General features: G+C 40.4%; 1 protein-coding gene across 2 annotated transcripts; it reads right to left on the bottom strand.

The window, feature by feature from the left end:
• Positions 1-1199: 1199 nt before the first annotated feature.
• Positions 1200-12906, bottom strand: LOC145459142 (uncharacterized). 2 transcript variants are annotated; one of them, XM_080337770.1, is made up of 11 exons: positions 12111-12906; positions 11173-11316; positions 9269-9415; positions 5941-6093; positions 5319-5465; positions 4579-4734; positions 4259-4444; positions 3932-4080; positions 3007-3085; positions 2879-2949; positions 1200-1532 (listed from the first exon to the last, which is right to left on the bottom strand). In XM_080337770.1, exons 1-10 carry the CDS (start codon positions 12337-12339, stop codon positions 2885-2887), a joined length of 1455 nt encoding a protein of 484 aa, XP_080193896.1. In that variant the 5' UTR covers positions 12340-12906; the 3' UTR covers positions 1200-1532; positions 2879-2884. The 2 variants fall into 2 exon arrangements, with proteins under 2 accessions (XP_080193896.1, XP_080193895.1); XM_080337769.1 differs by having other exon boundaries at positions 11173-11322; positions 12111-12903.
• Positions 12907-13155: the final 249 nt, after the last annotated feature.

Here is a 13155-nt window from a genome sequence, read left to right as displayed (position 1 = left end):
ATTGGTTATTTAAAATAACATTGTTAATTTAAGGGTGCCAAATTTACCGATTGCTGACTATCTTACAAACTCCAGAATGTTCCTGGCACGATGGGGTTACTGATTTTTTCAGTAGTCTAATATAGGTTAGGTTCGTCTCGCGGAAATCCTTTCGCAATATTATTCATGAACCTGAATGCTCTTCGAGTTATTGCTTAGTATGAACCGTTGATTTAATCGTGACTTATATAAGGTCATACACCGACAGCGTAGCGTACCAGTCCCGTTTCAAATACCGGGCTTGGTGGGTCAGAGTCGGGGCCATCAACTTTCCTTCAGAGAATCTTTTCTTCATTAGCTAACAGCTCAGGTGAAATATTATAATTCAGCTTAGTTTTCTTCAGATGACTGTAATCCTGGTGAATAGAGTTATAAATAGAACTTTGGTCTTGAAAAGCACATGTAAATATAGGGAATATATAAGCCTACTTGTTGTCGAACTTCTGTCGACATTTAATGACTCACTATAAGGAATCCAAAGAGGAAGTTCCGAATACATCAGATATCCACGCTCGCAATCAAAGTGGTAATTTAACGCGTACATCAACTTGTTAATGTCAGCAAAACACCAATAATAATAAGCACCAAGTAGCCATAAACCTGTCTTGCAAAGCCACTTGATTCACATAACACTCGACACTTACGAATTCGTTATTGATACGAAGTGTTTCGTGGTACCTGTATTTAGAGAGGCGATAAATTGAATAATTGCACATAAGGTACTACGACATCGTAACGGACATGCACTTCGGTTCCCGGACTATATGTTATGTGAAACGAGTGTGATGTCTTCCCTATTCTATACAACGAAGAAGGGTCTTGAAGTTGCATATAACAATCGGTTTCGGATTTGTTCACACATAAGAGAGTCCGTAACAAATAATGATATCGCCTCCTTCATCCATTTCCTATGGCAAACCCAGGTCACGCTTAATTGGAGAAACAGCCGTGATATACTGCTCTTAATACGAATAAGAAGCTTCCAATGTGTAGGAGCAGTAATAGAACGCCCATCTCGACCAGCAGTGTTATACATGTACAGATAGATATTCCAGAACCATTTCACATATCAAAATTATGGAAAAACAATACAATATCTATTTGACGATGGAACCCAACGTCTACCACGACCCAATAGTGTTGCTCAAAAGAGTCCGGCATCCCAATCGATTTGAATTTATTTAAAAACATTGTACCCGTTCGGTTGAATATCTTGCAGAAAGTATACCGAACAAAAAACTTTACATTCACTGTGATATAAGTATTACGAACAACTATCTCTAGAAAAAATCGAACAGAAAAAGCGCGGGCAATCTTTTGGATTTCCATCCACCGCACAATTGTGCCGAGTTCGTATAGTTGACATCTGTAACGATATCAATTTGCTCGAGGAGATGAATGCTTCACAAATCGATTGCTGCGGCAGTAATTTCAGCCCTGTCCTCAAGTCTTTGCCACCGCTTGTAGATAGTTTCGTTCTATACCTGGTTCATCTATGAAGAACGGCATATTTAGATATATTTCCCCAAAGCTTGTGTAGTGCCCTTCACTTCGCACCAAAACGCATAATGTTAGGGAAATGAGTGTCATGGACCAAGCGAATGCGTTGCAGGATTTCGTATATACGGGATTGAGGGGAAATAAAAGTAAATCCAAATACGAAGCAGCTTGATAATGGCGATGTTGGCACTCGGCAGGCCTATGTATTGCAATAGTTGAATCATGGGTTCTTAACCAGGTGTACGTGGACGCTTGGGGGTACGAAGGGGTATGAAATGGGGTACGAAGTGCATTAGTCTTAGGGGTTAGCATTAGCATTAGGGGTTAGCATTAGTCTTAGGGGTTAGCATTAGTGTTAGGGGTACGAAATGAATTAGTGTCCGTGATATGTGCGATCCCGGGGTTTGTTCGGAACGGAAATACTGTGTTTGTTGTGAATCGAGTGCCTAAAGCAGGGCGGGCAATTTCTACGATCGGCGGGGCGGATATGGGAAATTGAATCACTTGGAGGGCCGGATTACAGAATATATACATTGATCGCGTATATATCCACATGTACAAGGAATAAATCGTATTTAATGTAAACTTCAAGTTCAAAGAATAGAGAAGTATAACGGAACAGAAAGTATTTTATAAATTTATTAACAGTAGCTTTTGAAGTCAATCAGACATCTGTGGTCGGTCAGAGATCTCAACAAGTTATTTGAACTACGGCTGCATCTCGTATGTGGAAACCCTTGGTAAAGACTCTACGCGAACATCAGTTATATTGGAACGCAGCCTTGTCTCATTAATCTACATGGTCGAAAATATAAGTACACCCGAACAGAGCAAGTAGTTTCATGTCCATCTTTCTCAGGTTGACAAACTTGGATTCATTCTCTGACTCATGAAATTTGTCAATACTTTCAGAATATAATTTCACTTTCTGGGTAGAAACTCTATGCGAGCCGGTAAAAATCCGTTCGCGGGCCGTATGTTCCCGTCCCTGGTCTAAAGGATAGTGATGAAACACCCATTAGAACAAGATGTGTTGAAACCACCCATTGGTGGGTCCAGGACCAGGGTTTGGTGGCGGCCTGACAATGGACAGGTAGTACGAGCGCTAAAAGGGTTAAGACACACTGAGTTGAATGATGTGTAGGGCTGTAGGCCATGCACCAAGCCACGGTCAGTGGTCAGGCTTAGAAATTTAGTCAAATTTGTGTTATTCTTCTTACATGCACTATGTCTATAAGAAACATAACTGCGCCGATACGTGACATTTTATTCCGCCCTTTTGAACCCGTCCATAGAGATCACACATAAAAGCATGGGGAAAACCGACGGGATCACATACCGTTTATTACGCGTAAGTCGGCGTCGTTTCTTCCATTGCAGTTAGATTCACGCCCTCGTCTTCTTCCTCAACTAGGGGGAGAAGTGGATATCAAAACATCCCTTTTCAACACATTTAGAATAACATACGTTCGTTATACTCCATTTTGTACCAAGGCATTTTCTTGGGATCTCCGCGCAATGAACGGTGACCTTTGCAACATCTCCGCTGGAACATAAAACAGTTGAAAATAATGTATTTTATTCTTATACTCTTCAGACAAACTGAATATGGTTCTGAATAGAATATATCTTGTTACTCGGTGTCACGTCGTCACATTGTCATAAAGTCAATAATGATGGCAATATCAGCACGATCTGGCCTGTCCATGAACCTATACAGGCAGAAAGAGCTGATAATGTTCACAAGGGTGTACGGCAACGTACATATCTGCACGTAGGCGATACATTGACAATATACATGCACTGCATCAGGGGTCACCAACGCCCTTGTTGGCAGTAGTATAAATATTCAAATGAGAGCTTTAAATATCTAAGTGGAGAGGGGTTGTAAACAGCAGTTGAACCTGGGTCAGTCTACATCAAAGAACAAGCGAACGCAGTTTTCGATTGAGGGGCGTTGCTTGTTTTCGTCCTCGCGGAGTCAGAAAAGGAATCTGTTGAATATTTCCGGGCGACGATGTGTAAGTTGATGCTTTGGTGCCCAGAGCGGCAACGCAACTGAACTGGGAGACGCTGGCGTGAGTTTCAGGAATAGTTATCTTTTCTTAGTAGCGCAAACCCTGCTCAGAGCTCTGATTGTCAAAGTGAAGAAATTCAACCATAGATACTGGTAAATGGCGGTAGTGGCGGGTAGCCCTGCGCATTGATCAGTACGCAAGAAGTAGCTCTTGGTTTCACGGTTAATTATCCCTTCACTAAGATCAAAACTAGTTAGGAAGGCATATGAACGATATCAATATAAATCGTTGTCGGTTTATGGGAATTAGGGCGTCGTTTAGCAAACGAAAAATGAAATATTGTATGCGGCACGACTGAAATTACCGTATCTTACCTTTCTTATTAAACAAATTAAAGTTATGAGCAGCACCACTAACGCCGATACAGAGATGCCTAACATCAGCGTTCTATTCTCGTAGAAATGCTTCTGTTTTATCGGTGGTTTCTTCTCTGTAGTTTTGTCATCTTCGCTGTCAGTAGCGTCTGTTAATTGATTCGAATGGTTAACCGGAAACACGAGGCGTAACCGTACAAACGACGTCATAATAATCCAACAGGGCAAATACCTTCTTCGCTTTCGTGTTCGTAGTCTCTCTTTTGTGAGACCCGGTAACACTGAAGGGTAACAATACGAATGACGTCATAATAACATAGACAGTACCTTCTTCACTTTCGTCCTCCTCTTCACTCTCTTCTGCTGGAGAGGAACAGCATTGTCGGTCCTTCGGTCCGCCGCACAAGCCTTCAGCAAAGTCAGTGTTGCATTTCTTGACGGTACTCTGGCACGTACCACCCTTCGCCGAGCAAGACTCGTCGTGCGCACTCCATCCCGAAACAGTCTCCGAATCTGTGAGTGTGAAATCGGCGTTATAGACAAGCTAGGATTAAAACCGAAGAGAAATATATTATGTTACTGAGGCAATAGAGACGGTTCAATTTTGTGTAATGTTATGGATTCATGATGTAGAGCTGCAGAATCACCTGGAACGCAGCATTTTCTATAGTCAGGTCCACCGCAGAGTGCGTCTGAGCCATCTTCATAACTGCTCGTGCAATTGTCCTTGTCATGTTGGCAATGGCCGAATTTTATCGAGCATTTCTTGTCCATTTTGTCCCAGTGCTTCTTAGCTTTGACATCTGTGGACGCAAAAACGGTTCACGAAAAGGAGAAATAATAAACAAATGGTCTAGTAGGAAGTTAAACTTGTTTGTGAATAGGAATTTGCACTGAGCATCAAAAAGATCAGTTCCACAAGGCTGAAGGTGACCAGATCACAGAAAGCAAGCATACAAAAAACCTAGATGGCAAATTGATAGCGTTAAAAGTATGAGCCGACCGATTATCGCTTCGCCGATGATATCAAGTGGATTTCACACATTGAAAGAAATATCGGTATCAAATGGCATATAATTTGAAACTCAGACTGGGAATATTGATGTATTTTTATAGCTTGCATACTTTCTAGTGTATATCAATATATCATGTGCCAGCATAGCAATGCCTGTAAACCTGTTCATATCATGCTCTGAAGTTTTGAAAATGCGCATTAAGCTAGATGTCATATCTTTCGAATATCGGCGTTCTATCTTTATCGGCTAAAAAATTCGATAACCGTCGGTCTCTAGTTATAAAGTCGGCAGATTAGAATTTAGCCATGTTTTACCATGTACCTGTGTTCAGTCTGCCATTACGCGAAGACTAATAAGCGATATAGACAGACCTGGGATGCAGCATTGTCTCTGAACCGGACCTCCACACAGTCCATCCTCATAGCTTCCTGAACAATCGTCCAACTTGTACTGGCAGACCCCCCACTTGTCGTGACACTTTTCATCCTTTTCCACCCACTTTTTCTGAACATCACTGTCTGCCAAAACGAATGCGATGGTGTCGTATATTGCAATAAAGTGAGATTGAACATCGCTGATTACGATTAACGAAACAGTAGCAGCATATGGAGTAAGAGTGCTTCCCTAGTTTTGATATAAATGTTCATATGATTCGTAAGACTATATACTGGGAAAATATAGTAAAGATAAATCTAGGTTACAGTATCATTGATATAGCCCAAATCACATGGAAATGGCGCTTATTTGAAGAGGTACAGAACTCAAGTATAAGATGGAATAATATATACATATTGACAAGAAACGAATATGTTCGGCTGACACTCGTCAGGGGTAATCGACAGCGACTAGAATTGGAAAGAACATTGAATATCCGTCCATCTAAAACAAAGCACCACATTCTCAGTGGTGCACTGTGCAGACACGACCTGATTTTCATATATGAATTTCAATATAGTGCACAAGAGTATAATATACCGATCTATACTTCGCTACCTGGAATACAGCACTGTCTTTGCGTTGGGCCACCGCACGTCTCATCCTGGTACGTTCCTTGACAAGACTCCTTGGGGAAGTTCAGTTTGCAAGTACCCATCGATTTCTGACATACTTTATCTTCGTCTGTCCAAGTGTCCATCTCCTCGGTGGCTAAACAGAGAAATATAATTTGGTTTGCCGTATCTACTGTAGATGTAACAAGATGAGCATTCAAGTGGGCTGTGTGAGGTATCTATAATTTGAATTAAATTTTAATGGGAGGAAAACATGATCAGGTGCCTCTATACTAAGCTTACCGCCTACAGTCGACGATTGTACAATGTACAATGTACAATGTACCATTGTACATGTTATAGTAATACAGGTAACTTTGAGTTGAAGCTAGGATATAGGAAACACTAGGAACCATTTATAAATCCAGTGATGACTATAGGATTCTCAAGCATTCTGAGCTTCAATATGGATTATAAGAGTTTGTCCTAGGTCGAACAGAAGACCTGGCTTGGAATCTCATTCAAGACCAGATCTGATAATCAGTTCCAGACACCACCCTAATGTAGGCTTACCATATTTCGGAAATCTAAAAAGAGGACACTTTTTCAGAAATTTGAGACTTGCAAAACCGGAGAAGAATTCTCAAAAACCGGTGAATTTTTCCCACTTTGTGATCGGTTGACTAAAAAAAGGTCAACTTTTCGCTCATAGCTAAAATCACCGTTTTTCACTCCTAAATACCCGCCGGAGCGTCACCTATATGTGCTAATTTACGGCATATTACTCGCAATTGGCTCTAAATCTGACCTAACTTTTCAAAAAAGAGGACAAAAGGGCGTCCTCCGAGGACACTTTCAAAAAAGTCAAAAAAAAGGACAAATCCTCTTAAAAGAGGACGTATGGTAACCCTACCCTATAATGTCCGTGCCATATGAGTCATGAATGGAGGATAAATTTGGATTTGAAGGTCTAAAACAATGCGCCATTGATAATTATGATGTAATTCGATTTGGAATTGTGTATTAGAGGGTCGATATTGGTTAGTGACAGACAGAGAATGTTTATTAAATCAAAAAATTTAGGATAAAGTGGCAACCTATAGAAAGACCTGTAGAATCAAATATTTTTGAGATTACTGGAGTTTTAAACATAGCATAGCTTGGACCAAGATTTACACCAAAATCCCGGAGATGGTAGAGTACATCCCGACGTATGACAACCCGGGGCTAAGGGTTCAAGTCGTGCGACAAAGTGATTTGAGAGTTTTGCAGTTGATTTCAAAAGGATATCTCGGCGTCAACTAATGCTGCGTTTGCGTTACATACGCAATTTAACGAGGACAACCCGTTTTCGGTACATAATAGGCGACAACGGAAATAGATCGATTGGCACGCTTTATTGCATTACGATGCTGAAGCAGGAAGCACGATGTACGCTAGAAGTGATTTAGTGGGGATGCTTTGGCATAAAACAGCAGAGCAAGGGCTTTACCGCGACGCGTATAATTCGAGAAGCGGCAAGAGAAATGGCGGTTGCTTCGAACGAACGGTAATCTTTCCAAATATACGCATTGAAATTCTCTAATGTCAATGGACTCGCGATGCCCTACCTACACAAGGACCCTATTGCTAATCTAACTATCGGTATTCCGCAAAAATACGATATACCAGTGGTGGGCAGATCTGCTCCATGCGCGAGCCAAATATCAAAAATCTTGGCTGTAAGAGCCACAACACAACGATTCAAAACTACGAACTTATGACGTCACAATGAAATGTAGGCTATTGTATGAAGTTTATTATTTTGTGGTGATACGGCTGCAAGGTTTTTAGATCAAGCTAATACGACATCTAGGCAATGCGGAGCAGTTCCTTCAAGTGCTGATGACTATTTAACGAAAATTTCGGCCCGGTAGCCAAACTCTGCAGGTATTGCTAGCCTTTACAATACAAATGAAAGAGCCGTATTCACCATTGCTGGTCCGGAAATGATTGTGACCTGCGCTGGCTTAATTAATTAACAACTATCTGGGCAACTTTCTATAAATTGAGTTCCGATAAAGTTATAGCGATTAATAGAGTTGTGATTTGGACAATATGGACAATTGACATGGTCAGAATGATAATTACATTTGAACTAAATAACTTCAAACATCGAAGAGGCTCTTGGATCCACCGTCACTTTATCGGTATACGATGATATCACAATATCGACCGCGATTTGTAAAGAATTAGGCTTTTTCATATTCCACCAACGCCGGCTGACGTGACCTTGGTTGTATTTTGAAACTACGTCTTCATGAAAAAACGGCACCAACACTTTTGTTTTTATCAGTGTGAGATGAGTCATGGTGAAAGGTAGGCACCACGCTAATGCGATCAAATCATATAATTAGGAATAGGGGAGCTGCACAGGCGTATGTCAAATAATATAATGCCTAGGTACAACGATTAGCCTAGTAGCGTGTTCTTTAAGCTTTATAGTGTGTAGTTATACTCGCTGGTACTTATATGAATGTTCAAATTCGTTCAATGGGAATATGCTAGTGCAACCGTAGGGTAGGACTTTTAATTTAATTTAAGCCCGTTTATAAGATCGCGATTCATCAATCCTGTGCTTGTATGGACGATTAAGGTTGTTCAAAAATAACATTTTGTTTTCAAATTTTTGCGACTATTAGCTAAAATTGTTATGTTGCCAAAAAAAAGTTATGGGCAAAATTTGACTCAATTGCAACTATAAGAGTTGGAAGATTTTTGACTTATTATAAAAAAAATTAAAAATAATTGTCTGGCTAACCCATGAAATTGTTAAGTTGTCTACAAAAACGATCGAAAACAAATTTGACTCAATTCCAGCAAGTAGAAACGAAGCGGGGCCTACGATATTGATATTGTAGGCCCCGAATGAAGTCATTCAAGTTTTGAAATATGAATTCTTGGATTACCCACAGTAAATACCATTTTTCAAATCCAAGATTTTCAACTTCAATATCTTCGCTTCTACCAGTTGGAATTGAAAACTCCACAATTTCATGGAGTAGACAGTAAAACATAATTTTAAAATATTTTTTAAATAAAATTCAAAGTGAGTGAGCCAAATTTTGTGTGCAACGTTTTTTTAGCCAACCCAACAATTTTAGCTAATAGCCTGCAAAATTTGAAAAAATATTATTTTGGAACAACCCTAACGTCCATGCTGATAGTGATAAACACGGGATTGATAAACCACGATCTTTTGAACGGGCTTAAACTAAAATGAAAGACCCGCCCCAGTGACGAACTTAGCATATTCCCACGAGCAGGTGAATTTGGAAGTATTGCAAACTTACATGGCACACAACATTTCCGATGCTTCGTTCCGCCGCATGTGAAGTTCCCGAACGATCCTTTGCATTCGTGTGTTTCCAGCATGCATTCGCCGTACTGCGCGAGACATTCTTTGTCGCTGTCTTTCCACTTATTCCGCTCGTCAAGCGCTGGGAGGTCATTGCAACAATAAGGCGTTAAGATGTCGAAATATACTCTGCCAAACGAGGACTACAACCTATAATATCGATGTTCTATATTGTAGGCAACTCTAAAACGTACATAACGTTTGTCGAGTTCCCTCTCCATGTCAGCAGTGCCAATTACACACTCACAATGCTATTCGTTCCCTTTCAAATGAAATATCTAAGACTATAGTCGCCACATCATAGCATCTAGCCATGGCTTAACTAACGCGCAGATTGAGTGCTATTTCATATTGCAGTTAGGAACCTCACCTCACATTGAAAAACTGAGAGCTGTATGGATATTGGATATGCCTCGCGATTGAACACTGGTAATACATCAAAAGTGAGAACTAACACTTCTTTACGTGTGATCAATATCACCTTTTCAAATTATATTTCTATATCCTCACTTTATGCGTTCGAATTCCTCAGTATTATCAATTTACGGAAGTTTAGTAACTGAACTTAACTATGGCCTTATTTGTACTAATCGCCCTTAAATATCACCATTCTACAGGCTCGGATACCGCACTGCCCAACCTGTAAATGATTATGATGCTATCGTATCGTATATTTTATATTTTCATATGCATTTTGTTTTCGAATGGTGGTATTTTGTGGTACTAGAACGCGTATCCGATGAGATAAATGGACATAGTACTTGGGAACTATTTATTTCAACCTAGTTCAAATCAAATTACTTCCGACTTTCAATTTTTTTTAAAATTTTGTTTCCGAGTGGATTTGCATGAAAATCGGTCGATATGACGACGTATCACATTCACGGAATCTGTTTCTAAATTACTGGTATTGGTTGCAACGGGCATCGGGACGTATTCAGAAGTCTTATTCGTCTTCTCACGATATCAACACCCCAATCGCTTTTTTATTCGATACGTTTTGAATGTACCGTTTTCTGCTGGTACTTTTTGCCCTGCCTTGGAAATCGCTTTTTGCACCCATACTTGTGCGGAAGTTTACAGCTGACGTTCACTTCTACTAGAGTAGCATCCTTAGGGTTATCATATGTCCTCTTTTAGGAGGATTTGTCTTCCTTTTTCAGGAAATCGAAGATGTCCTCCGTTGACGTCTGAATTTCCTGCTTTTTGGAAATACATCCTCCTTTACACCTTTGACAGATAGGCTACCAGGGTATACTAAAAGCCGGAAAGGACAAACGACTGCAAGCTTAAGCACCAGTAACTTTGACAAAGCATCCAAACGGCCTTATCGACACTAGGAATATACGGTTCTACTACAATTACGATTACGATTACAATTAGTCTTATTAGAGTAAATGATATTTATTTCAATATATTTTTATCGTTAATTTTTCAAATTAATATCAATATACGTGACAGTATATCGTACGCAGCGCAAGAAAGATTTCAAGTAGCATAAATCTTACCTAAAATAAAATATTGTTTATGTTGATTTACGAAACATTTTTCACCTCCCTTCAAGTCTTCAAAATTCCGGACATATAGGCATATTTTAGCTTTTCCTCCCGGACGCAGTTTAAACAGCGAAATTCCAGACGTATGGCAAGTGGCAACCCACTATATTTAGAGCTGCTTTACAGAAAACTTGCAAACCTGAAAACCCTCCAATACTTGATAATTCCCAGTGAACTAGTCACAGAGTAATTGTGGCCTACTACTGTACTTGAAAACTATATGGTAAACTGATAGGGCGGATTTGGCGGCGCTGTTCATAGTAATAAAGTAGTCTGTACTCACTTGCAATACAACAGTCTTCGTCCGAATCGTCACACAACGCTCCCGAAACCCGTGCTCGATCGCTAGAACAAGTATCGTTGGCAGACAAGCATTCTCCGTAATTGTTTATGCAATGCAAGTCACTTGTTATGGCCGTCGCGTTACCTGAAACTTGCCGGCAACAAGATGTATTTAATGCGGTTATGGGGCTATGCAAGTATGCAGTTTCGTCTAACCCAGCGATATGATTGCGAGAAAGCTGGGTTCGTAGGACCGTAGGTTAACGTAGTGGAAAGACATCCTATTGCAAGTAACTCAAAATGTCTTGAGCTGTTGAGAAACCGCTATTAGGCTATTGAGAAACCGGAGAAATTCGATCCAGCACGTGGCCAGGTAAAGCTGGAGAAGTGCGCAAGTGAATGACTGTCTAATGTTTATCTTCGTAAACGGGTAATCAATATCCAGGATGTGAAAGTCACTCGATACAATTTGCAATTTTATGATCACCAAGCTCAACTCTGATCTGAAGGTTTAATTATCACTTAGGCGGAAGGACTATCGAATGTCTCGGCGAAAAGATATAATAATAATAACTACCACCACGGCTACGGGAATGAAATAGCCTATAAATTTGAAGATTTAATCACTTCTCAACGAGACCGATTATTTTTCTGTCGGTACAGATATGGTGGTCACTTGTCATTGATCATTGTTCAATGTCAAGTCATCTATTGAGCGTTATTCTCTTTGGAAGAAGCCACGTTTCCAAATAAATCGCTATTATATTCACGGACGGTTAAAAAGGTGTGCTCGCCGTCATTTCACGAAGTTATTTTAAAATCAGATATTTGTATCAACCGATTACTTGAATGGCGTCAAATCTTATCTTGCTGAACACCACAAAACAATCATCGATTCCAAAATTTGATAGATATCACTGCAATAAAACCTAAACATACCTGGTGGAGTCGCTGTAACGGACGAGTTAGAATAAGCAGTAGTAACGGTCTCGTCTTCATGTGAATCGTCGGAGGAAGCGATTACTAACAGTATCACATTTAAATATAATATCCAAAGTGTCTTCATGATATGCGTACTTTGTCTTTCCGACAGAATTATAAAAATGCCAGGTACTGCAGGATTTAGGCTATATAAACTATACACGGCAACCTGCCAAATATTCGACATGTGGGATATTTTTGACAAGGATGCAATGGAAGTGATCCATTAGCAAACGCGTAATTCGCTTCAACAGGAAGCATTGCTACAGTCCAGCCAGTATGGGTTTATGCACTCGTATAGACGCGAGCTAGTATCCATTTGTTGATAAAATGCATGCTTCAAACAAACGTGCTATAAATATAGGTCAAAACTGTGGTTGTTCGGTTACAACAGGTAAAATTAACACGTGAAAATCGAATCATAAAGACATTGGCTGAACGGAGTAAACTTTTTCGCACAGGCTACTTTTGAAGCGTGATTAGCTGATTGCTGATTAGCCGCCAAGCACCAACAACAGCAATCCACCATCTTGATGACAAGCAACCATATTCTTGAGCCTGCCTCGCTCTGACTTATGGTACCTAATCCGACCCTATATTCAATGCGCTTCACTAGGTTGTGTGACAAATCCTATCGCAACTGCACCACGAGCTCTACAGAAATCACGTGTTCCATTGATGAGCGCGAGCAGCCCAGACTCACACGCTATCCGTACATGCCGAAATTACCTAACCCAGCCATATATTAAGCCCACATCACCAGGTTGCGTATAACAAATCCTAACCTGTCGTCACTGCACCGCAGGCCCTACAGAATTCATGTACACTTCTCGTGATAGCTCCTGCTTTACTCTCGTGTTTCATTGATGAGCACGAGCAGCCCAGACTCACACGCCAACCGCACATCCCGAAATGTGACAAATGCAGAGGCATGCGTTCGGCTTATTTCCTGTACAAGGACTACGGAAGCGCGTCAACATACATGAGTTAATTTCTTCAGAAA

This window comes from Botryllus schlosseri, chromosome 16 (genome assembly GCF_051294905.1).
Source record: "Botryllus schlosseri isolate E-star chromosome 16, Bs_hap1, whole genome shotgun sequence".
NCBI lineage: Eukaryota > Metazoa > Chordata > Ascidiacea > Stolidobranchia > Styelidae > Botryllus > Botryllus schlosseri.
Note: the sequence above shows the minus strand (reverse complement) of the source record. Positions and strands in the feature narration are given on the sequence as shown.